The sequence below is a fragment of the Thalia democratica genome, chromosome 4, assembly GCF_965202585.1.
Source record: "Thalia democratica chromosome 4, ktThaDemo2.hap1.1, whole genome shotgun sequence".
NCBI lineage: Eukaryota > Metazoa > Chordata > Thaliacea > Salpida > Salpidae > Thalia > Thalia democratica.
This window is the reverse complement of record NC_139168.1, coordinates 12,397,279-12,424,681: the sequence shown is the minus strand read 5'-3', so window position 1 is coordinate 12,424,681 and position 27,403 is coordinate 12,397,279. Positions and strand designations below refer to the sequence as shown.

General features: G+C 26.8%; 2 protein-coding genes across 2 annotated transcripts; both read left to right on the top strand.

Moving 5' to 3' along the window:
- Positions 1 to 9,420: 9,420 nt before the first annotated feature.
- On the top strand, positions 9,421 to 9,987 carry LOC145833761 (mitochondrial pyruvate carrier 1-like). Its single transcript, XM_082940935.1, has one exon. The coding sequence runs from the start codon at positions 9,441 to 9,443 to the stop codon at positions 9,768 to 9,770; it is 330 nt and encodes a 109-aa protein (XP_082797061.1). The 5' UTR covers positions 9,421 to 9,440; the 3' UTR covers positions 9,771 to 9,987.
- LOC145833760 (uncharacterized) lies at positions 9,983 to 26,897 on the top strand. The gene is made up of 22 exons (XM_082940934.1): positions 9,983 to 10,064; positions 11,271 to 11,325; positions 12,457 to 12,498; positions 12,875 to 12,941; positions 13,391 to 13,506; positions 14,397 to 14,674; positions 15,130 to 15,286; positions 17,738 to 17,797; positions 18,193 to 18,334; positions 19,005 to 19,117; positions 19,352 to 19,448; positions 19,996 to 20,082; positions 20,325 to 20,548; positions 21,224 to 21,288; positions 22,682 to 22,772; positions 23,769 to 23,920; positions 24,326 to 24,512; positions 24,751 to 24,865; positions 25,110 to 25,189; positions 25,469 to 25,564; positions 25,890 to 26,111; positions 26,764 to 26,897. The coding sequence occupies exons 1-22, from the start codon at positions 10,018 to 10,020 to the stop codon at positions 26,830 to 26,832; spliced, it is 2,562 nt and encodes an 853-aa protein (XP_082797060.1). The 5' UTR covers positions 9,983 to 10,017; the 3' UTR covers positions 26,833 to 26,897.
- Positions 26,898 to 27,403: the final 506 nt, after the last annotated feature.

The window sequence follows — 27,403 nt, the reverse complement described above, 5'->3', positions numbered from 1 at the left end:
AAATTTAACTTTATTCTATAAAACTATTAATAAAATACTCCTTTAAATTATGTAAGCATCTAATCAAACCTTAGAGCTTTTTTTACTACCAGGTATGTAAGTATCCATGTTAATATCTATTTATTAAAAACAGGTTTTAGTAAATTATCTACACTTACATTATTATTTTTTCAAAAAAATTTTCATAACCATAATCACAACCAATAAGCTTATAAGTACAAGTTAGTAAACTTGAAAAAGTTTAAGTCAATTACTTAGGTGATAGTTTTAGAATACTTTAATAAAACTTTAAAATATTATATAAAAAACTAATTTTAAGTTTATAACAAGTACTAGAAAAGTCCAATTAGCAAATATTTTTAAATATACATTTATTATTACTAGATATTAACTGTTGAATGAAACTTTAAAACAAAAAGTTAAGTTAGAGAGAATTTTTGGAACACTATGTTTGTAAGTAACTAATGTCTGTAAAATCTGTAAACAGTGCAATAAGGTTTAAGTGACGGTTAAAAGTTTTTAAACAAAAAAAAAAAATTTAAAACAAGAGCTATAAAAATTTTGGTAAATCTTAACTAATAACTTGTGAACAAAACTTGAAAGCCATTTTTTTTTAATAATCTGTCCTAAACAAGACATTACACTGTTACCTTGGTTTATGACTCAATAACCGAAAGGTTCTTCGTATACCAGGTCCTTGGACCAAATATTTTAATCGTCTTTTTTGTCCTTAAATAAACTATATATCTAATTTTACAACTATGATTTTAAATATCATCATTAAAAAAAATATTGGTTTAAATTTAGTATTATTAAAGCATCTTTAAAAGACATAAGTTACTTTAAGTTAAATACCAGTTTATAGAAAGTGTTGAAATTTCATTATAGATAGTGTTGAAATGTCATTATATTGATGTCGTTTATAAATAGCTGAAATGACATTGTCAGCTTTTGTAAACTATAAGAATCAAAACTTGAAAGTATAAGTTACAATTACATGCTAATAGTTCAAATCAGGAACGCTGTTTAATAATTTTTTTTTAAATTTGCAAAAACTACAACTGAGCTGGGTTGTTTAAGCTTTACTATGTAATAGAAAAAGGTCGATTTAATAAAAAAATAAATTAAATTCACAAAAATTTAATTTTACTGATTGATCATTTACTATTTAAGGTTAATTAGCATTAAATCGTTTAGCTTGGTTGAAAACAACCAAATTTTAAATTATTAGTTAAAATCTTTTTTTTTTTTGCTACTTTGTTTGAATATTGTTTTGAACAATATTTAAAAGTAAAATTACATACGAGTTTAATATTTTGTTTTACTACGATTATTGTAACAGTTTTTAAATAGGAATAAAATAGTGCTAAAAAACTAAAAAATATAAAAGTTTTAAACATAAAGAAGGTAAGCTTACTATGTTAAGCTTTTTACATGTTCGAACTTAAATGTTTGAATAACTAGATAATTTAATTGCAGCAGAATTTTAAATATAATTATCAAACTTAAAGATTTTGTTTATTGTATCAGCCTCAAGAGTTGGGCCAGTGAACTTAAAAGACAACTATTTTTTAGAAATAGGTCAGAAAAAACTCAAAAAGTAGTTAACTTTTAATAGTAAAGTAATTTTTAAAGATACTTAAAAACTATTTTGTAAATTTGTTGTAATAAAAACTCAAGAACTCTATTTTTTTAGTATAAGTAAAATCAACTAAATAGTAAAAGTAAAAGTTACCTCAGACAACTGCTATGAATATCTAAAACTATCTAGGCTTTTGAGTTCTCAAACTAAATTAATCAATCTGAATCATTCAAATAGCATTTTTCACTTAAATTTTTAATATTAAATTTATGTTATACCAACTAACTATAAAAATTTAAACATTTAAAAAAGTCTGTTTTTTTAGTACGTCAATACTTTAGTACATACTTTCAAGTTATTTTTCAATTGTCAGAGTTTAAACTTTAAGTTTGTCTGAAATTAAAATAAACTATAAAAAACCACATCCTGACGAAGATAGAAGTAGAACTCGTTTTCTACTTTAATGAAAACTGTTTTAACTATAATTTACGTAAAAATGTATTAAGCCACCGTAGGTTTGGTGTTTTTGGTAAATAATAAAAACATCCAAAAAAATCTTTTTTAAACATTGTAAATACAAACATAGGCTTAAGTTGTGCTATTTTTATAAAAAAGGTTGCGATTAAAACTAAAAGTCAAATATATTAAGCTTTAGTTGCTTGTAGTCGGTAAACAGCTTACTAAGTCAAAATTTTATTATAAGCTTCCTTATAATATTGAATAAAGTATTTTAATGATTTTAATTGGTAAATTGTTGTTTTAGAGCACTTCTTTTTATATTAAGTATTTAAGGAAACTTCTTTCTTAGCTATGTCTTTTTAGTTTTATATATTTAGAAGCTAACAACTTCTTAAATTGTAAAAAAGTGTGTGTTTTATTTTTAGGTTTATTATCCAAAGATTAGCTTATCTAAAAACAAATTAAATAGTTTTACTAACTGCTGATGTATTGGATAAGTTTAATTTTAAAAGTATTTATATTTTATTTTTTAGGTGTTTATTTACTATTATCAAAGGATTTTTTATAATTATACTTCTACTTAATGCAGTCTACAATTTAAACAAAGGAATTAATATTACATCTACATCAGCAAATTAATAAATAGTTATAGTTTATTTAGAAAAAAAAAACGCTCAAAATATTTGGTCTTAGGACCTGGTGCACGAAGAACTTTTTGCTTATCATGTCGTAAACCACGCATATCTTTTAACGACGTGTCCAGAACTAAACATAGAAATTAATAAAAATAAGGTCTTCGAGTATTAAAAAAGTTAATTGCTCAATGTCAATAATTAATATATGTTTAATTTAAAAAGAATTACTCATATTTAGTCTCCATCAAGAACTGTTGAATGTAAATTTTCTCATTAAAAAATAAAATACTTTTAAACTAAAGTTTTCAAAACTATTACAAAAATAAGAAACATTTTATGTTTAGGTTAAATGATTTAAGACAAGCAAAGTCAACAGATTTATATAAAAAAGTTACCACACAATCACTTAAGTATCAAGTTTCAAGTCAAAGCAAGCTGCTAACGTATATTCAGTGTTTGAAACACTTTATTCCTGGAGTTAATGACAAACTTCCTGACAAGTAAATGTTTGTACCCTATATCTTTGTATTTATTTTTGTAAAGAGTATTAAAAGTATTTACTTTTCGCTTTTATGACAATAGTTATCAAATTGGATTTACTAATATTATAATATTCATTTAGTATTAAGCTGTCATTATAAACCTTGAAGAATTTTATTAAACATTTAGTTGGTTTAAAAGAATTAATCCCAAACCCATGTTATACCATGTAATAAAATCTAAAGTGTAATATAATATGATAAATATCAATTAATACACAAATTGTTTTGGAAATCTTACAACTATAATAAAATAGCCTTAACCAATTTTATAGCATGATTTTTTTAGAACCTACTAAACTATTCACTCGTTAAAAACATGTTATTAAAATTCAAGTTACTAAGAAAAAAGTTTTATGCTGTTTCACAACAAGAACTTTTTTTCAATAACTTTTATGTATTTCTTTAAACACAGGAGTCGGCAAACTGCGGCCCGCGGGCCAAATGCGGTCCTAAAAGTCAAAAACTGCTGCTGCGAGCTCTTTTTAAGCAAAAATATACCCTTTTAGTACAGTGATAATTAAAAGTTTTGTAAAAAAAACTCACAGTTAGGCTCTTAAGTCTTAGTTCAATAAATAATTTTTACTCGTGCTCTACTTTTGCTTTATTTATTATATTTTTGATCAAAAATTATATTTTTTTACTGATTACTAGAACTCAATTAAAATTAATACGGATCTCGAATATTTTTTTCTTAGTAGTGCGGCTCGTGAGAAATTTTTTTTCTAGGAAAATTGGCCCGCGAGCTACTAAAGGCTGCCTAGTGCTGACTGCTGAGCACTGTTTTAACATATACTCAACTTTAATGTAAAATTTTTAATGCAAAGTAATAAAGTTTTGTTTACGAAATTTTGTACTTAAATAATAATAAAAATAAATAAGGTCAGCTGTTATTAAATAAGTATAAACGTATTACCAGCATTTAACATATTTTGGAGCTAAGCACAAAAACTTAGATGCAGATATTAAGCAAGAATGATCTTATTTGTCTTATGTTCTATCTTAAAAACACTAATATTAAAATGTTGAATTTTGAATATTGTTGAAGATTGTACTCAGCTTGAACAGAATATTAATTAAAATAAACAAAAGTTGAATTTTAAATCTGATGATTAGCCATACAATATACTTTTATTTGTTATAATTATACTAGTCTATTGAACACAGACATTTTATTTTAACAAACTTATAGAAGAATATTGATGCTCATTTTAATGTTAATTTTACCTGATGTGGAAAATGACCTTTTTGTCATGAAGCTATGCACCACTTAATTATTTCTAAAAAGACAAACAAATGAAGCCTTAAACTTAAAACAGGTTTGCTTTTCAGTTTAATTTAGGCCACCTCAGTCTAGTTTGAACTTTTATTTTGTTAAAATCATGTTAGTTTTTATACTGAGAACAAGTTTTTTTGAAAGTTTTTCTATCTTAAAAAAAAAAGTTGTGTTTTTTAGATTTAAAGAACTTTCTATTGATATTATTATTAAGGGCATAGGGGGTGGGGTCCGACAATTTTTTTTACTAAAAACAACATTGGATCTTTAGTTTTTATAGAATTGAAAATGTTATTTATTTTTTGAGATATTGCAATTTTATAAAAAGTTTCCGATACAAACATATGGACAGCAAATTTTTTGGGTCAATTTTCTTAGAAATTAAAAAAATCACTAAAAATCTACCTTCTTTGTTTTTCAAGCTAGAGACCTCAAACTTTCAGGAAGCGTTCCTTATGTAGTTTATAAGACTTCGAATGTTGGAATTTTAAAAATACTGTAAAGAAAAAAATTTAGATTTAAAACAAAAAATAGGTGTTTTTTTTTGAATAAAAGTTTTCTATTTCAAAACTAAAAAAATCCTGCATTCAATCATTTTAAAATTTAATTACTACACTTTGTGTGAAAATTTGAAGAAGATTGCTAAAAAAATGAAGAAGGAGATAGATTTTCAATGAAATGGTTTTTTTTCGCGTTTTTAGTTTGTGCCTTCCATTAGGAACCTTTTGAGGTCACCGAATTTGATTGCTTAAATCTCAAAAACTACTTTGAATTTTTTCAAGTGGTTAAAAATGTTTGATAGCTCAGATAAAACTCAATAGAATAAGACCAGCTTGTAAAAATCAAGGTGGACCTCCCTATGCCCTTAATATCATATTTTGGTTAAACTAGTGCAAACTTCAGCACTTTTTTCAACATGATATTTTGCTTTAGAGATTCAATTCACGAACTAATTATCTGTTTTTTTAAACTTATGTTTTTTTGTCAATGTTTTTATAATTTCAAGGGATTAAACTAGATCAAGTTTTCTAACTAAATTTTTTTAGTTCTTTGCTTATACTTATCAAGTTTTTCAACTTTTACATGATCTTGGATAGACTCATGCTAGTTCTTGGTCACTCAGGCTGGCTTTTTTGCTTAAAAGTGACATACTTAATTTATATGAATCTGCTGAAAATGTTTACTGTAAAATTAAAAACCCCATAGAGGGGTAAGGAACTTTGGTCTTTTCAATTTTTTCTCTTTTAAAAAATCTTTGGGTTTTAAAGGTGGATCTTAATAGCATTTTGCGATGTGTTCCCGCTTAACAGAATTGTGAAAGATGCCAGACCTACCCATGGTTTGAGTAATGTAGTATACGTATTTAAATGTCATTGCGGAAATGACTACGTAGGTCAAGCATCTCAACGTTTCCACGTCAGGCAAGAGCAGCATGTCACAAAAAGCAAAAAAGGTTTATTTTTAATGATGACGTGAAGCCTAAAGGCAATCACCTCCTCAACAACCCTGTTTGTGCTGAGAACTACCAGGATAGTAGGTTCAAAATTCCATCCAGAACGAACCTACCATCTCTCAGTTTTAGAATCTTTGTTTATTAGAACTCTAGAGCCAAAAATTTGCAAACAAAGAGACATTTACAATTTAAAACTTTATATGTAGTGTGTGTTTAGTTTTGTTGTTGTTGCTTTTTGTTGTATTTTGTAATGTGCTTTTTATTTAATTTAGTTTCAGGCAAAAATTTCTACTATCTTAAATGTTTTTGTTTTAGCAACTTTGTCTTATAAATTACTTCAAATCAGCTTGGTGTAACTCAATACTAATTAAAACCTTTTAAACATACTTTAATACTTTATGAGGTAACTATTTATAACTAGACATTTAAAAATTATTCTTTATAACTTAATTTATACCATAATGTTATCAGTTTTTAGCAAGATTTTTCTGATGATGCGCTAAACAAAATTAATTACTAAACCTTTTTAAAATGAGTTATTTATGTTTAATTTTTTTAGTTAAAACTAGTACCAAAACCAAACTATTCATAACCAATTTTGTTAAAAGAGTTGAATTTTATTAAATTTGAAAAGTTAAAATATTTATTAAAAAGTTTTAAAAAGACTTTAGATAGCTTAAGGTTACCTAGGAAAATTTTTGTTTGACTTGAAGAGTTGCAACACTGTTAGATGTTAAACAATCTTATTGTTGAAAAATTTTATATTGATGCTAAAAGTATAACTACCTTTAAAAAAAAGTCAATAAGTCCAAATTTTTGTCATAAAATGCTTGTTTATAAAAACTAAAATTTTTAAGAATAATTTTTTATTACGTAGCAAGAAACATTCATTGAAAATTAATTGCTTAAATGCTTCAGAAATAGAAGAGAAAGTAGATTGCTAGTAAAAGTTTTAAAAATTCTGAAAAAATGTGGAATAAAAAGTTTTCTCTTCATACATTAAAAAAAACTTTTACTAAATTGACTATGTATTAAAAATTAATTAAGTTATTATAATATTAAGGTGCTTTTTTGTTGTGAAGTATTTTATTTAATTATTTATTGTTTTCTTATTTTTTCTTTTTGTGTGTCCTGTTTAAGTTTTGATGTGAGTCCAACATTGCACAAAAAACAATAAGATGACATTTTTTTTTGTTTATTTTTTATATAAAATTTTTATTTTTTATTTTTTTCAAAATTCCTTCCGACAGAATTTTCTAAATATATCAAGGAACATTTCCTCAAAGTTTGAGGTAGTTATCTCAAAAAACGTAGGAGAAGATAGATTTTTAGTAAAATAGTCTATTTTTGCCGTTTTAGTTTGCGCCTCCCATAAGGAACCTATTGTTGACTCTGACTTTGACCGGCTATATCTCAAAAATTATTTTGAATTTTTTAAATCTGTAAAAAGCATCTTGTAGCTTAGTAAAAACTATATAAAATAAGATCAAAAACCAAAAAAGGGTGTTTACCCCCCCCCCCCTATGCCCTTAATAACAACCAATGTTAATTTTAGTAAAAATAAGTGTTTGATTCTCCCTCTGGCTTTAACTTGTTATAATTTCCAAAAAATTTTGAACTAAGTAGCTTTGGAAAAAAATTCTGAAGACTTGTGTAAACTACCAACACCTTACAACTGTAATAAATGTAAACCTTAAATAAATAAATATAACATAACACAATAGACAATAGAAAAAACACTAGAACTGATAGTATGTTGATTTTTATATATTGAAATGTTTTAATAGAAAGTTAAATAACTTTTTATTTCTAGTTGGATATATTTTATAAATTACAGGCTAGGTTTTCTACTGTAAATTTTTAATAAAGTTGTTCTTTTATTAAGTCCCTTTGTAATTATTTTGGTGTTTTAAGTATATTAGTTTGACTAAGTGTAATTTTTCTCATTTCCTTTATTACCTGATATTAAGGCCATAGGGGGGGGGGTAGGCCATGTTTTTTACAAGTTGATTTTATTTTATAGAGTTTTTACTAAGCTTCAAGTTGCTTTTTACCGTTTTTAAAAATTCGAATTAGTTTTTGAGATATGACCGGCCAAAGTCGGGCTGCATAACAGGTTCCTTATGGGGAAGGAAAAACTAAAACGGCGAAAAAAGACTAATGCATTCAAAATCTATCTTCTCCTTCATTTTTTAAGCAATCTTCTTCAAACTTTTACAGTCTATTCTTTATACAATAATAAAAAAACGTTATTTGTGACTTTAAAAAATTTCAAGTAAAAATACCTTTTTTTTGAAAAAAAAAAAAAAAATTGATAAAAAATATTTTTTTTTTTGTAATTTTTGTCATAAAATTTTTTTTTTCTAAATTATTAAAATTCACAAATAACATTTTTTTTCTCATAATGTAAGAAACATTTCCTGAAAATTTGAAGAAGATTGCTTGAAAAATGAAGGAGAAGATAGATTTTAAAGCCCGTTTTTAAAAACTTGAGAAAAACGGCTTTAAAGTTACCCTTTATATACCCTTTATAAAGACAACCCTTTATATAACTGGTCATAAAAAAAAAGTTACTTAATATTTTTAAAATCTAAAAAAAGCATCTGAAAGATTATGAAATTTACTATAATATAAGTCTATATGTTATTTTTGGTCAAAAAATGGCTTCTACCCCCCCCTATGGCCTTAATCACTTTTTCCTACTTTATATTAAATTCAGGCTGACTCAGGCTATCTTGATGTCACTTCAGCTAATTTTGCTCACTCACAATAGTACTTTTGGCACAAAAAGTGACAACATTAAAGGTATATATGTATAAGGCAAATTTTTACATGTTGATCCTATTTTAAAGATCTTTAACTTGCTAACAGTTGCTTTTTACTGTTTCATTAAATAAAAATTAGTTTTTGAGATACAAGGAGACAAATTAGAGAGCTTACTAGGATCCCTTAGTTTAATCTTAACTTTTAATTATGAACAATCCTTTTGCACAAATTTGTAAAACTTGAATGATTTTTCATTTTTTTTAAAGAATATAGTTTTTTTCTATAATGGTCATATAATTCTTATTTCATATACTTTTTCTCAAATATAGTTAAAAGATTTTTTCTTATAATGCACCGAACATTTCCTAAAAGTTTGAGGTCAATAACTTGAACAATGAAAAATAAGATCGATTTTTATTAAAATTTTAATAATTTAAAGAAAATCAGCCTAAAAAATTTTAAGTTCTATACCATTGTATTGCATCTTTTCTAAAACTGTTATATCTCATAACTTAAATGATTTTTTTTGTTATATAAAAAGTTTCCCATAGTATATACCTTAAGCTTTCAAATAAAAGCAAATGTTTTTTTTTTGTAAAAAAAGTATTGGACCTCTTTGCCCTTAATTTTACTTTATACTTTAAATTTGTATTGAGTTTTCTCAGCTTTTAACAAGGTTCATGTTATTTACTACTATTTTTTTCAGACATTTTATATTGATAAATAGAAAATGTCAAAACACTTTAGAAAGTTTGCTGAGCACGTGAAAAGCAAAGAGTTCAGGAGCTACCTGATGAGCACCCACTTCTGGGGCCCGGTTGCCAACTGGGGTATCCCAATTGCAGCCATGGCAGACATGAAAAAGTCCCCAGACATAATCAGCCCAAGGATGACAGCTGCTTTATGTGTCTACTCAGGTCTCTTCATGAGGTTTGCCTGGATGGTTCAGCCTAGGAACCACCTTTTGTTTGCTTGCCACGCGGCCAATGAAACTTGCCAGCTAGTTCAGTTAGGAAGATACTTCACTCACAAGAAAACAGAAACTGCTTCTGCCACCTGATTGCTTTAAAACTATCAGACTTTCACTTGAACCTTTAGACTATTATTTAATTACCGATATTCATATTCAATAGCTCTTTGATACTTTCATCTGAAACTATAGACTGTTATTTAATTACTAATGCTCATATTTAACAGTTTTTAATGATAATTTACTAATTATTCATTTTGATAATTTGTATAGCTACACCAAATTATGCAAGTGTTTTTACAATCAGGTTTATTTTATTTAAAGTAGAACAGCCAATATGGATTATTATGGATATTCAACTAATGACGGCCAACAATTTCAAGGGTTAGATTAAAATTGGATTTTAATAAAAGACTATACTTATTTAATGTGAAATAATGTGTATTAAATTTTATATCAAAATACAGTCAATATTTCTACATCACTACAGTTGTATATTTTTTACTATCCAAAACTAGTAGTTTTGCTTAAATAATTAAAAAATTTGATGTGATCACAGAAGCTTGTTTTAAATCTCATCTCACATCTGATAATTAAGTTGTTTTTAGTTTCTTTAAAATACTTTTTATCAAGTTTTTCTTCAAGGCAAGGTTGGCAGCCTTTTATGAACAGAAGACAAATTTTATTAGGAAATGTTGTTTGTGTGCTGTAATTTAAGAAAATAGTCTTCTGCAAGCTACAGCTATTTAAAATAGTTTTATTAAATTACATACTATTTTAAATTAAAATTTTAAAAAATATGAAAAAAATAACCATAAGTAATTACTAATTATTAAATAAATCAATTATCAATTTTTACCATAAAAACTTTTTTTATTGCTCTGAAAAAGTGAATTGATAGCTGAAAAGTACATTGTTGTTATTTTAAATTCCATTTTAAAGGTCTTTTAACTAAATAATGCTATGAAATAAAACTTTTCTTAAATATAAGTCTTAAAAGTTACTTTTTACTTTACTTAATCAGTTATTTTGTTTCAGGTATAACTTAACATTTTTAGCTTTTGAAACTCGAAACAAAGCTTTTTGCATTTGAAGAAATTATTACATTTATAATAGAACATAGTTTACAAGCTTACTATATTGTCTAACATAAGTATTTAAATAAGTAGTTATAAAAGAGAGCTTATTTTTAGCTAGTTTTAAAATTTCCGAGAAAATTGACAATGAAAATATTGTGGTCCATATGTTTATGTTGGAAAATTTTTACAAAAATAACTATATTTTATAAGTAAATTATATTTTTTGTATTATATAAAAACTCACTTATAGTTAAAACTTCAAGCTTTAATAGAAGAGCCAATGTCAATGCTTTTACCCTTAATACACATTTAGTTTTATCATTACTTAAAAATTTATTTATGAAATATTATCCTAAACTTCAAACATATTTATCCTCACAAATATAATAAACTATTCTAATTGAATTATATCATAAATTGATTATTAAACACATTTTAGCCTTTAATGGTTAAAAGTAAGACAAGTTTTCATAGTAACTATATAAAAATAACTTACACAACTTTATTACAGTGGAAACCAGATTGGTAACTTTGGACAAAATGCTGGAAATTTCAATTATGGCCAGGTTTATGTTGTTTCATAATAGTTCATATTTAAATTGTTTTCAACTAAACAAACTACAAAAAAATAAATATATTCTTTTAATCTTTTGAAACTTATCTAAAGTTGTAGAGAACTATAACTTATTAATATGTCAAACTATAACTCATTAATTTTTATCACTTTAAATAAGTACAGTTTAAGTTTTATGATTATAGTACATTGAAGTATTAAACTTTTATTTAACTTTTTAAATCATTCAATTTCTAACAAAACGTTTTAAGGAAACACAGTTAAAAATTTTTAAAGTATAATTTGAATATTTATGATTAGATTATTTTAGCTACTATTATATTATAGTTATACTTTTTTCCTTTGTTTTACATATTTGTCTTGGCTGAAAGATTAAAATGTATATAATTTCAATAAAAAAGTCTGTTATTTTAAGAACAGTTCTTCACATGTGAAGTATTTATCTAAATCTATAAGAACAGTTTTATATTCTTTAATTTTGTTTTGATTTTTTATTGTTATATGCTTTTAGTATATAAATTAAAATGTAATTTATGTTTATAAAAACAATATAACTATAGATAGTATGTGTTAAGTGTACATAACTAATGTTACAGTCAAAACTTTAAAGATTAAGTTTAATTGATAACTTACTTGTCTGTATTTAAACTTAATTCTACACATCTGTTCTATATAACTAAAATCAATTTGTTACCCATAAAATATAGGCGGCTCTACGGAATCTTAATTTAAAGTACTATTTGGAGTATTGAAAAACCATAGAGCTGTACATACTTTATGGCAGGCAGGCAAAATACTATTGAAAAATGTATTAGTAACAAAATACAGTTGTTTCTATTTTCCGACTGGTCTATTATTTAGTAGCTAAAACGTATGTTTCATTTAACATGAACGTTTTTGTTCTAACTACTTAGTAAACTTTAATGGTGTGTATTATACTGTTAATCTTTTTACATTAATATTTTTACCTTAAGTATCAACTTTATTGTTTACTTATGTATTATGTAAGATTAAACAGTTCTAAGCAATTTTTCTTTGAAAATACTTATTGTTCATTTGAAACTAATCTTCTACTATATAATGTCAAATTAAATATTTTTATCAACTACCTAAAACAAAACAGGATCAAATGAACAATAGTGGTTCTCAACAGTCTGTTAACCCAGTAAGTTGATTTTTTTATTAAGTACTTAAGTTTCAGAGCTAGTGAAATAGTTTATAAATATAGTCTTGTATAAATTAAACTATTTTTCAATTGCAGTTAATAATTAAAATAAAAAAAGATTTGAATAAATTTATCTAATGACTAATTACTTCATTGTTTAAACTTTTCGTTTATTAAAAATAAAGTTTAAATATATTTTTTTAATTGTTTACATTTTGTTGTATTAAAAAAATAAAAAAACTATTCCTCCATAGTTCTATACTTAAAGTTAAATCAAACAAAATAAACTGTTGGCTGATATAAAATTAACAGCATTTCAAAGTAAATTAAATGTAACATGGTCTGTTATTTTTATGCAAATGTATTCATTTTACAGCCTCAGTCTTACAGCAGCGCTGCAAGTTTTTACAACCAGAACCAACAAAACCAGTCAAATTTCAACCGTTAGTATATGTATTTTATTTACAAGTTATTTTTTGCTTAGATCTAAATAGAAACATTTTGAAATACTTACTTTTCAAAAATTGCTTAAACTTACTTGCTTAGGTAATTAAACTCACAATAGAAGTTCATTAATTAGTTTTATTTCCGTATTTAAACTTTTATAAGTAGTAAATTAGTATATACTGTAAAGTAGTCAAATTAGCTTACAATAATAGTTTAATGATAATAATAGTATGTTTAATGATAATTTATATCTTCTTGTAAATAAATCTCAAAAGAAACATTTAGAAATACTTATCTTTCAAAAATAGCTTTAACTTCAGTTAAAAATGTTGTTTTGGAAATAGTTTTCACCAGTTTCTAATTGAGAATAACCAACTGATATAAAATATTAATGTTAAAATTACAATGATATTTCAATAAGTATTATTTTTCATTATAACTTTAGAAGGCATGAGCGACAGCCAGCTTGTGGAAAACTCCTTCGGTGGCAGCTTTAACAACTCTTCTACTCCTCAGAGCAAAAATCTTACTCAAGTGTTTCCCAACAACAGTAACAACAGGGTAGGAACAGTTTGTTGATACATGTCTTTTAGTTTAAAAAAAGGAGATGTTAATATCAAGGAATAGTTAACATATGTTTTGAAAGATATAATCACACAGACGTTTGAAACCAAGTTGTAGCTATAATGTGTCCTAAAAATTTTTCATTCACTTAACTTGGGTTGAGATATACTGTAGTTTTTAATCGCTTTTTTACTATTAGTTTATTCACTTAGTTCTCTTAGTATTTGAGTAAAAATACTATAAAAATAATTACTTAAAGTTTTTGTCATTCCTACTAAAAACTTACGGAATGTTAAAGTTTCAGTATAACTTAGCTACCATTTGTGTTTTATTGAGACAATATTAAATATTTTACTTCAGACTTTAAAAAATTCACTTAGTTCAGCTTCAATTTTTATTTTTAACAGATTGCTGTTGTTTATTAGTATTAATTTACATTAAATTGTACAGTAAATATAGCTTTATAAACTGTCTAAAAATAAATAAAAAACACTAAAAGTTGTATATAAGAATAAGATTCAAAATAAGATAGTTTTGTTTAATTTTTCTTCAAAACTCTTGCAAAATTTATTCAAAACAGTTTAAACATCATTTCCACTTCAGGTGAAAAACCGCGGAAAACTTGGCCTTTAATACCCTTTATGTTTTACTTAGATCATAAAGAAAAAAATTTTAAGTCGTATAAATTAAAATAAAATTGATATAGCTCCACACTTATATTTTTTGGAAGATTGATGTTGTTTTTTTATATTAATTTACATAAAATTGTAATCTCAACAAAACCTTTTAACTTAAAACTTCTGATAATAAAAACTTTTAAATTTCCCTCAAAATCTACTACATCATTCAACAAAATTAACAAAACAGTTTAAACATTCTATTTTCAGGGAAAGAATCGCGGAAATTTTGGCGGGCGCAACAACAGGAACCAGAGCAAGCAGGGAGGAGGTGACGAGAACTACCAGTACAACATCGAGCAGTACGCCAACTCGTCGCAGAGCGGCCAGCAGTTCCACGGCGACTTCAACCAGGGATTCACCCAGCAGCCCCAGCAGCAGCAGATGCGGGGCAAGGGGTTCAGGGGAGGATCGTTCCGTGGGGGTAACCGTGGCAACGGGAGGGGCAACAACAGAGGGGGGAGGGGAGGCAACTTCGGTAACATGAGGTGGGGAAATTTTTGTAGTTTTTATTTGTAACTGGTTTAAAAAAAGATTAAGTTGTTAACTGTTATTTGTTTGTTTTAACTTGAATCGAGTAGTAGAGCACTGATAATATAATTTGTAGAGTATCTAAATAGCTAAGTTTTTCTATCATATAATAGTTGGTTTTATGTGTTGTTTTACAATACAAATTTTTAAGCTACGTGTGTTTTTTTATTACATATTTTTATGTCTAAAAAGTCTTACAAAAAATAAAGCTACAACTATTATATAAAAATTAAAAAAATAGTATTCATTAAAAAACAAATTGATGTATTTTTGCTTCTACTTATCATTTAAGGTGTATGTGATCAACGGATTAACTTAAAAAGTCAACTAATTAAAAAAAATTATCGTTTTACCAACAAAACCCCTAATCTTTTATTTCAATTTTCGTTGTTGTTAACAATTAATTTTGCAGGCCGAACAAGCAGGACCTGGGTTACATCAAATCGGGGTTGGGTTACCGCGGAGGAAGGGGCGGGCAAGCTAGGAGGGGAAACCCCTCTGCTGGACCACTTTTTAATCGGGGAGGAGGAAATGCGTTGCCTGGAAACAAAAACAACAATTTCCTTGCTGTGAGTTTGTTGATTTATATAAATGTAATTGATGTACATTTTGCTTTAAGGCAGTTTTTAAAAGTATATTCTAATAGGGTATGTTTAAACTTACTAACTATTAAATTATGATTCGCTTTATAATAAAAATGAAAATAGATCTATGACTTACAACATAATACTTGATACCAAAATTTATTTAAATAATATTTTTATCTGTAATACTTGTAAGACACTGTTCGTAATTAAAACTGTCACCAAAAAAGTTGTAGACATTTTTTTGTTTTTGCTAAAATATTTTTACATTAGCTTAGTAGTTTTTTTGTTATTTGTCTAACTATAATCAATATTTTAATTATTTATTAGTTGAATTAAGAATTTATTATTATGTTGAAGCTAAAGAATTGAAATAGTTGATAAAAACTAACGCGTTTTTATTCTAAAATAAGTACACTGAAAGTTAAGGCCATAGGGGGGGGGGGGGTCCGACTTTTTTTTTTACAAAAAATAATTTTGGCTTTTATATGAAAGCTTTAAATACAAACTACAAGCCTGCTTTTATAGAATTCAAAAGTATAATTTAACTTATGAGATATTTTATTTTTTGTAAAAAGTTTCCGATACTAACGTATGGACCGCAAATTTTTTGGAGTCAATTTTCTCGGAAATTTAAAAATTCACTAAAAACCTATCTCCTCCTTCATTTTTTGACCTAGAGACTTCAAATTTTCAGGAAATGTTCCTTTTAATATTTTGAAGAATCTGAATGTTGGAATTTTTGAAATTTTGAAAAATAAAAATTTTATCCACAAAAAACTAAAAAAAAGGGTAGTTTTTTGACAATAATTTTTTTTTACTCAAAATTAAAAAAATCCTACAATAGATCTCTTTGAAGTTTAATGATACACCTTCTGTGAAAATTTGAGAAAGATTACTCAAAAAATGAAGGAGTAGATAGATTTTTAGTGAAATAGTCTTTTTTCGCATTTTTAGTTTTCGCCTTCCATAAGGAACCTTTTGAACGCCCTTTCTTTGATCGCTTATATCTCAAAAGTTACTTTGAGTTTTTTTAAGCGGTTAAAAGTGTCTGATAGCTCAGATTAAATTCTACAAAATAAGATCAAGTTGTAAAAAACAAAGTGGACCCCCCCCCCCCCCTATGGCCTTAATTGCAAAAGATAAATAAAAACTGAGAAAATGACTAGTTCAATTGCAACTATTACTTAATAAAATCAAACAAAATAATATTAATTGCCCGCTTTCAGCCAAAATAAGTTATACGTTCTCATAGAGTTGTAATACACTCAAGCTTGTTTTCCGAAATAAAAAAGTTTTTAAGTATTTAAGAAATATTTACACAACATATTGATAGTTTTAAATTTTGTTGTTAGATTCACTGCTGTCAAAAAACTAAATAATAAACTTGAACTAAAAACTTTGACCATGAATTTATATATTTAAACTTTACTACTACATAAGGTTTTTTTATCAAGTGCGAATTCTGTTTAATAAGGTTTTATTTGTAGATATTACTGTTTATATTAAATAAGTTTTAATGAATTACATTTCCACAAAAAAAGTTTAAATGTTTATCATTACCTTAGTAAGGTGTTGTATTTAGGGAATTTTATTTACATATTTGTATGCTTAAAAAAATGTTTTAAACAACCTTTAGTCTAATTATCACTTATATTTGAAAAAATCTCAATAACTTGATTCATGTGATCATCTGTTAATGAACTAAACTTAATATCGATTTTTACCAAGTATTAGTTGCTATTTTTCATTATTTTGTAGCTGCTGCAACAATTGATCAATTAGTTTACTCATTGTAGTTTTATCTGCAGTTAAACATTTGTTTAACTTATCGATCGTTGTTGCAGCAATTTTGTCAAATATAAGCTAACAATTCTGTTGTTGTTTTCCATTAACTTAAAATGTTTTTTAAAGTAATAATTCCTATAATGAGTTGATAAATAGTTTTAAGTCTTTTGATTTTAAGTTAACATAATTTAAAACAAGGTTTGCAGCTGTAACATTGAAATATTTTTTACTGCTATGATCTTGAAGTTTTTTTCTATAACATAATATAATTTTACTAGAATATTTTTAAAGCTCAATGTCAAAAAAGTAAACAAATTTATATTAATAAAGTAAAAAGATTACGCATAAAAAAAATTAACTAAACTACTAATATAATATGTTTTGATTTTTAGAAAACAAATAAAGAGATCTCAACTACTAGAGGAGAAATAATATATTTATTCTATCAAGAATTTATATTGCAAACTAAGTTTCGGTAAAAGACATCGTCAGTGAATATTCTATTTGAATAAGATTTTTTATAAGCACTGATGAGGTCTTTGACCGAAACTTAGTTTGCATAATAAAGTCTTGAAATAATAGAATATAAACTATTACTATTATATATAATAAATGTTTTGAAAAATCATTGAAGAAATTTTTTAACAGAACAAAAAAAGAGAAAGATTTCTACTGAAGAAAAAAGAACCAACCGCCAAACCAATAAACGTGAGTTTGTGTGAATTTTCAAAATAAACAATTATGAACCAACCACATTAGGTTTATTATTATGTCTGAATTATTTCAATTACAATCCATTCTTTAAAATTAGTTATTTAAATTGAGATTATATTACATTTGTATTCAATACCTAAATTCAAGTTTTACACACAATATATTTTTACAATCCATAAGTTGAAATTATCCAATTTCAATCAAAATATTTTAGCACGTTTTAAGTAAATTCCACCTTCAAGTTTATGATAAATACTACTCCCAAGTCCTAATCACACTCTTTTATAAATAGTTAACATAAAATTATTTAATTTTCACACCATTAATCATTCAAGTTAAATTTTTTATCAAAAATCAAATCTTTTTTATCAGCTATTTTTTTCACACAGGCAACCGAACCGAAGGCGTACTTGTATGCGTACATGAGCAAGCGTCACAGCAAGCCGGAGTACGTTATGACGTCACACTTGCTGCCCAACCACGCGGTCACCTACATCAGCGAGCTTGTAGCTGAAGGGTTCACTTACGTCGGTGGGTTGAGTTTGAAGAACTTTTTTTTGAACTGCAATTTTTTCAAGTTAATGTGTCAGGTGAATAAGCGACATTTTTTATAGAAGTTCATGGGGTCGGAACAGTTTTGTTCTTTTTTTTTGACATTTTGCATAGTTGAGTTTAAGTAATTGACATCTTTTTGAATGTTGTAAGTTTTTTAGACTTTTGGTTTAAGGCGTAAGTGGTTGTTATATTTTTGTTATTTAAGATGTTATTTGGACGAAGGGGTTATTTTACATGTTTTTTTAAGTTTTATGTTAAAAAGTCTTTTTTCCGAAGTTTTTTAACCTTTTTTCTTGACTTGTATTTTGTCAGGTGTAAGTGGTTATAATGTTTTTTGAGTTTGAAAAATCTACGAAAGAAAATGTTCCCCGTAATGTAGCTGGAGTTACAAAAATATTTACGTATTCTGTATTTAAACAAGTTACCTAAATAACCTTTCAAACATGCAAAACATTTGTTTTCACCCATGTGTTTATTTATAACTATTTGGGTAGAAACAAGTTCAATATTTCCCATGGTAAAAAATAATTTTTAATTCAAACCAAGTACAAATAAAATAAAATTTAAATAAAAAGCTTCAAATATAATTTTATGTAACATTCAGTCTAATATCGATAAATTTGTATTAATGATACCTACCATTCAGGCAAGGGTTGCGCCACAAAGAAGAAGGACGCTCAAACCAGAGCTTGCTGGGATTTCTTCGATTATTTGGTTGAAAGCGGAAAACTCACTGAACAAGGCCTTCCAAAGAGAGAGGTTTGAAAATTAATGAATTTTTTTTAGCGCTGAGGTTTTTTTGCTGTTCTCATTTATTGTAAAAACAGCTCAGTTTTTTTTGTTTAAGCCTTAAAAAAGGCTGTTGTTAAGTTTTGCAACAATAAATTCCCACTAAAGTAAATTTATAGTTTTTAATTTAAAAAATGTCTTTTTGTCTGTTGCAATAAGCTTAGCTGAAAACCAATAAGCTTGTAAAGATGTTTTCTTTTAAAGGATATGTATGCTGCTGAAAACAACAAGATTCCAAAAACTTACAAGCCTCAAAAGTACGATCCGACACAAGCTCCAAACGACAGAAAAATTGAGTTCTGTGAGTGTATGTGAAATTAAATCTAGCAGTTTTAAAAAAGCTTGACACTGAAGTATGTCTGACTGTTATGTGTTGCTGAACACTTGTTTAAAATATAATGTTTTGTATGCCTTAATTAAAAAAATATTTCATAGCCAGAACAGATTTTTCACTATAAAGACTGTCTTAAGATAAAATATTAAATTATGATTAAGTAAACTTTGGTATACACGATTTTATTTTTAATTTTGACTGGGTTAAAACAGTACACTGAGTTTAAACCAAGGTTTTCCAATGGGATAGTTTTGGCTATCAGGGGCTTGTAACTTGTAAGGAAGCAAACAAATTAAATTGGTAATCAACTACTTAAGGGACAATATATAATAAATAGAGGCAACTATTTAGAAATATGCCAAAGAGGCGTTTATGAAAATGAGTTTGGGAAACGCTGGTTTGAGCGAACAAAACAGCAAACTTTTAAAAGCTCAATTGAAAGCAAAATACAACTTAATTCTCTAAGTTTTAAAATGTAATGTAATGTTAAATTTTTGTTTTTATGACGTAACAGTTGACGACGAAGCGATCGAAGAGCCGCCAACCAAGAAGAAGAAGAAAGCAGCCAAGAAAGCTCAAAACGCGGGAATGGCCGAAGCAGGTTTGTAGAATGTTGTTTTAAAGTAATTATTCAGTATGTTGATTGTTAAAGAAATTACAACCTGTTGTTCTGGATAAAGTTTAAATCACAAAGTTAAAAAACTTTTGATATAAATTAAAATGTAATATACATGTGATTTTTTACTTAGATTTTATAATAGTTTGTTTAAAAGTTATTGAAATGAATAGCTTGTATACTTTCATGTGCAAAAAATATTGGTTTAAAATGCCAACTTTGCACAGCAACAATGAAGCACAAGGTGGCAAAAAAGTCTTCCGGCGAAGAAGCACCAATGGAAACAGCGCAACCTGCAGGCGGTGAAAATGGCGCGAAAGTGGAAGAAGCTGCCGCTAGCGGCGCTGGCGAGACGAAAGCGATTGTGGTTGAAATGAACGAAGCGAAATCGGAAGAGCCTGCTGCCGAGGCTTCAGAAACGAAACCTGTTGTGAAAGCTGCAAGCACAAAGGTACAAGTTAAGCAGAAAAGTATTCAAGTTGTAAGGGATTACGTAATATAATATTTGTGCATTGATTGGATGCCAAACAAATTGCCCAATATTTAATTAAAATTGAGTTGAAGTCTCAGTATAATGATCCCTAGTTAGTTTTTAGTAGACTTTTTTTTATATGTTTCTAGTTGTCTATAACTTAAAAAAAAACGCATTTATTTTGAAAGTTTCTATAATAATCTGTTTTTTTAAAACAAAAAATGTAAAAATTGTAGACAAAATGAATTCCTCTACAAATTTGAACAAGTGAAAAGTCCTTTAGTCAAATCTTAATTAACTAGTTCTACCTTATAGTAGTTTTAAACCAATATTATTTAAAGTTATGTTTTTTAGGGTTAATTTTTTTGAAACGATTATTTTTCCATTAAAAATAACTAGTTTAATCTTATAAAAAACTGTATAAAAAAACTTTGTTATAAATAGAGTGCACATTTAAAACAGATGATTTATATAACGTAATTGAAAAATCAATAATATGTAGAATTTAGTTATTTAGACTTGGTAGTTAAACGCATCTACCTCTAAAAATGTAAAAAATGTATATCAGAAAAAAAAGACATTTAAAAGAGGTAGGTGTATTACAAACAACTATGTAGCTAAATTCTCAAACATTTTTTATTTTGCAAATTTCAGACAAAGCCCACTAAGCCGGTATCTGCTGTCGTTCCGGAAAAAAAGATGAATGCACTTTTACTGCGGTTTGTTTTGAATTTTAAATTATTTTTGACGTTCGCTGCTATTTTTTATTTGGGCACAGTCTGTTGTTCTTGGTTAAAAAGAAATTTCTCCTTAATTTTTGACTATACTTTGTATGTAACTTTATTTTGATAACTTAAAATGCATCTTTTTGTAAAAATATAATATTAAGCTCCCAGCCCTATAACTTAGTTGTATTTTACAACGACTGTGCTCTAAATTATCACAAAAATATCAGTTGTTTTGACTCAATAAACACAAAATCTTCAAAACTTTTCAAAGTTAAAAAAACTGAATAGACCTTGTGCAAAAAAAAAAGTGAACACAGAAATAATTTATAAATTTCGAGCAAAAAAAAAAGCTTCACCATTAATACTCAGTTCAGCTGCAATCTGAATAAAACACGTGTGATTGGTAGATTGAATTTTTAAATTTTAATCTGTTGGTCATGCGTGTTTTAAAAGTTGATCTCAAATGATGGTTGTTTAATTTCTTGTAGTTTTGTAAAATAAAGTTTTTAAAAGTTGTTTTTGAACTTTATTATTTACATGCGTTCAAGATTTTTGTAAATAACTTTAATCTTGTTTTAGTTTACTGAAACTTAATTGTATGTATTGTACAGTATTATTTAATAAAGCTATGTTTTCTAAAGTTATTCTAAATTTAGGTAAATTGATTTTTTTAAATTTGAATAAAATAGATGAAACAATCCATTTTATCACAGGAGAATATTTTATTATAAATGTTTGATAATCAAATCAGCAATCACCAATCTTGTTTACTTCAAAGCTAACTCAACAGTTTAAAAAACCCATTCTAATACATTGTCTAGAGTTATTCCTATATTTTTAATTCGGGATTGCCAAAAATCCTGGAATCCTGGAAAAACCTGGAATTTGAGAAGTTAAGAAAAATAGTCTGTAGTTATGATCAAAAATCTCTGAAAAAAATCACCAAGTAGCGTGGTAAAACCTGGAATTTTAAATTACTTTTAAATGTTAAGTAGTAAAGTTCGGTTTGAAACAAAAAATCTATCGTCTAGATCTAGATAATTTTTTATCATCATTAAAAATTTTTCATAAAAAACACTTTTAAATAAGCTTGAACATATCTTTTCAATGTCGTTATACTATTTAACACAGATTTTTACTAAAAATAGACCCTAAAACGAGTAAATTAAAAAAACCTGGAAGACATTTCGAAAACCTGGAAGACATTTCGAAAACCTGGAAGACATTTCGAAAACCTGGAAGACAATTCTCCAAAAACATTTGACAACCCTGTCAATTTCTTCCAGGTTTTTTCTAGAAATCAAAATTTAAAAATCTAAATGTTTAATTTTTAAATGTTTAAAAATCAAATGTTTTTTGTATCAACTTTTTCACTTAATTGCAGTGAGGAGGAACAAAGGATTCAAATGAGGAACGAACAAGGCTCGAAAATGTCCAGAAGGCCCAGGAACAGGCAGCCTTTCTCCAGATACTTTGTTAGTTTTCTTATTTTTTTTGTCAACGAATTTAGTTTTCAGTTGAAAGAGCAGTGTTGTTTTTGTATGCGAAAACAAGTTATATATTTTTTTACAAAATTTGTTTAAATATTAATGTTTAGAAGTTTTAACTATTCAAAATATAAATTGTTTGCTATCCTAGCAAGTTCACTATAATGTATGATAATAACAAGTTTAAACATTGTTCTTTATTTTGCTACACCAACACTTGTTTCTGTGTGTAAACGGTTTAACACACTTCAATGGTCAGTATTTAAAATGAAGTCAACATTTCTTGATCTTCATAGCTTCGTTGAAGTTGCTAACCCGTTAACACACTTCAACATGTGTTGGTGTAATAAAAAAAGAATGCTGTTTAAATTTGTTATTATTAATTAAAAGTATATTATCTTTACCGAGAAATATTGTAGGACCAGTTTGTTTTATTTAGTTCACTAAAAAGTATTTTAGAGTAAGTAAAAATAGAGTAGCTTGCAGCTTTTTTGTTTTTACTTTGGATTTAAATAAAAGTTAATTATACTTTTTGTTTGTGTTTTATCTATTAGTTTTAAGAGTATTTGTCAGCGAGCATTTAGTTTCAAAAACTTGAGTTGTTAACTAATTATAATATATCAATTTGATAGTATTGTAGAATAAATTCGTTAACATGTTTTTACTAAATTAATGCATTGGTAATTTTCTTCGACAGAAAAAAGACAAGCAAAGTGGAAAGTTTTCAGTACAAGTACAGTTTCCATACTTTTTCAAACTAAAGCCATTGCACTTTTTAAATTGTTTTTTTTTAAAGTAAAACAGAATTATCAAAGTTGTGTGTTATTACACAAACAAATAAAAAAACATAAAAAATAAATATTATATTTGAAAATAATTTAAGTTGGCTTTTTAACGCCGAAACCCATCAGTAACAAAAGTTAAAAAACTTTTATCATAAAATTAAAACAAAAACGATACTTAACTATCATTGTGACGTCACAGATACGGGGCAAGGGGGACAAGATGGCAATGAGGCGACACAAGGAGGTGTACCCTTCGGACGACGAGCTGCGAAAACTTCAGGAGCTGGTGGTGTCGGTGGAACAGATGCTGAAGAAGGTGGCCGAGATGATTGAACAGGAGAAAGCTGACAGGTAACAAAAATGTTTGAAAATAAAATATATATGAACTGTCTCTTATAACATTTCGTCTTTAAAACTGCAATGATGATGTCAAGTTTTAAATGAATTGATAAATATGTTGTTGTTTAAAGGAAATAGGTTGTTATGTTTTTTCTGGCGAGTTAATTAATATTTAAAAACATTTTTTTTGTTACCTGCTAAAAACTTTATTTCACAAATGCCTTTTATTCACTGCGCATTTTGGTTTCTGAGTTTTTTTTATTTGATATTACGAAATTGATGATATAATAAAATTGATGACCAGTGAAGTTAAAGTAGACGCTTTATAGGCTTAATCGACACCTAATCTAAATGTGTTTTTCCTATTTTATATTAAAAAGTACACAGCCTCTTATTTTTACACTTTTTTTTTCACAGTGCGGAAAACAACAACTCAGATGACAAATCTGTGAAAACGCTGAGGTGCGTGCTCAGGGTGGGGGCGTTGGCCAAGGGACTGCTGCTGAATGGAGAAAATAAAAGCGAATTGATACTCATTTGTAAGGAGAAACCCTCCAGTGAGCTCATCGAGAAAGTGTTCAACATGATCACTGGACTCGTGGAGGTATGAATGTTGATTAATGAATATAAATTTACTGGTGCTCAGTTCGTGTGAATTTGGTCAAATATTTTCAAGCTGACTTTTGTTTGTAAAGTGAAAATTTTACAAAAATAGCTAAAATAATCAAATCCTTTTAATAGAATTTTAATTTAATTGAGATGTGAGGAAAAAACTCCACCAAAAAAAAACATGTGCAAAAACTGTATAAAATATGAAATAATAAAGTAAATAACGTGAACAGAGTGAGAAGGATTGTTCGGTTAAGAAGGAAGACAAATCTTTGGTGTTCAGCGCAAATGTTGACGAGCAAGTATATACTGCAGTCGTTCATTTCACCTGTCCCCTCGTTCAACCAGGTACTTGTGATATTAGAAAAAATAAAATTGTATGAAATATTTCGTTGAAATGCTTTGACGTATTCTTAAAAAAAATCGTTTTTACAAAAAATTCGCACAGTTGTTTTTGTACTAATGTCATTATTTTTGATAAAAAATATGTTTAACCTAAACCTATACTTTATAAAATGAAGTTGAAATAAAGTGTAAACTTATAGAAATTAAACAGAATTTCGGTTACTAAAAAAAATAAATTTGAACACAGAAACAGCAGACGATTCCGATGAATTCGACGCTAGTTGCCTGAAATTGAACCAGAAAATCAGGCAGATCAAATGGTGGCAGGTGAATAATAAAAAAATTACAAAAATTACTGCTTAGTAAATTTTCAGTATTCTACAAAACTGGCTCATAAATCATACTCTTGGATTTTATTTGAAAGCCAATGTTAATTTTGGAAAATAAAAGTCGTACCCCTTTATGCCAATGATTTTTTAAAGCTAAAAACTGATAAGCTTTCGGATACTTAAATTTTAGAGTCTTAATTAACTTTGAAGTTATAAGTTGTTGTATGAAAAGTATGAAATATTAGAAACACATTTTAATTTTTTAATTTCGAAACAGGCGAGAGCGGGAATCATGCAAACTTGCGTCATAATCACGCGGTTGATGAAAGATTTCCGCAAAAGAAATCCAGTGTGGGAAAGTATGAATGAATGGGTTAGTTTATATTTTACTATAAGTGATTGACATTAAAGAATTTTGAAGTCCCTGCTATGTTACATATGTATGAATGAGTGTGTTAGTTTTTGACGTGTTTTTAAATTATTTACTTTTTGTTAGTAGTGAGCTTAAATTATTCTATATAATAAGTAAATTTGTTATTAATTAATAATTTCAAAAATTTAATCAATAAAATAAATGAATGTGTTTTTTATTTTTTAAATCAAATTTGGCTATTGCTTTTTAGTCTAACAGTTATCTTTTATTTTTCTAATAATATATAAATGAATCAAATATCAGTAAATAAAAAATCAATCAACAGACAATGGAGGTAGTCGTGCAGCACTTGATTGAGAATGCCATCGATTCATTGGACGGATTCGTTCTCACCCCGTCTACCGCCCTGAAGACCGTGTTCCAAGCGTTGTCAAGCGGCTTGCTGTTGTCAAGTGACGTCATAGTTGATCCGACTGTGAGGGGTGACGTAAATATTTTCAGGTATCTGACCGAACAGCAGAAAGAAGACATGACAAGAAGCGCACAGGTTTAAAGATTTTTTTTTTAAATTTTTATGTTCTCAGGTTGATTTCACGTTAGTATATATTTTAAGTATTTCTGTACAGAAAGGTTAATTTTTTTATAATATATTTTAAATGTCTAGGTTTAATATTTTCATACGAAAAATGTGTAAAAAGTAAGTTAAATAGTAGAGCCTAAGAACGCACAGGTCAATTTTGTTATGTTGTATTAATGGACATGAAGTCAATCTTTTTATTTTTAAGTTGTCTTACTTTTTACATTAATAACTAAGCTACCAGTAGTTTTTGAGGTATTAACAATCGAAGTTGAAGAGTTTATTAGGTGTACCTTACAGAAAGTGCTAACTAAAAAGGCGAAAAATGGGCATTTCATTAAACATCTGTTATTTCCTACAGTCTTTAATCAGTTTTAAAAAACCTTTTTAGTCTAATTCTAATTTAAATATTGATAAATGATAGCGTACAATCAAATGGACTTTTTTTAAACCCATTTCCTACAACATTTCGTATTATTAAAAAGAATATTCTCTAAAAAGTTCAAATTAAATGCTTTAAAGTGATGAAGGAGGTAGGTTTTTATTAAATTTTACAAAGTTCTACGATAATTTTCCAGTAAAATATTGTCGAATTTATGTTTTAAACTTGATTATTTTACAGCACGCAGTTCGACAGATGTCATTCAACAAACTCCAAGAAGTACTCGGTTTGGAAGATTGGAAGCAGTAGATAATTTTTATAATTTTGTACATATATTCGATGAGTCGTGTGTTTTAAATAAAGTTGTTTCGTTTTATTTCAAACAATGTTGTGTTAATCAAATTAATTAAAAATTAAACAGTGTTTAATTAATTAGTATTACTAAGTACTATTTATAAATTTATAACTTATCTGAAAAGATCCAAATAGTTACTCGATTAATAAAAATCTCAAAATTGTTTTAGATATCTTTATTTACCAGAAAATACGAAAACATAAGTTGCTACAGCAACAAAAAAAAAAAATTAGACTAAATTAGTTTTAAATTAAGCACAATGGTTACAAAATATTTAATATCCTACAACTATTTAGTCAACAACTTTTTCAATTTTAATTAAACAGAAATCTAGGAAAAGCTTATGTTTAAATAAACCGGAATTTATTTTAACCCTAAATATTTTCGCTATTAGATTGTAAAATCATAATAAAACAAACTAGTTTGTTGAACATTATTTGCTAAAATTGAAAAAAAAAAGCATTTTAAATATTAAAACTTGTTAGTAATACGATCGTTTTTGATTTTATGTTATAATTTAGTACT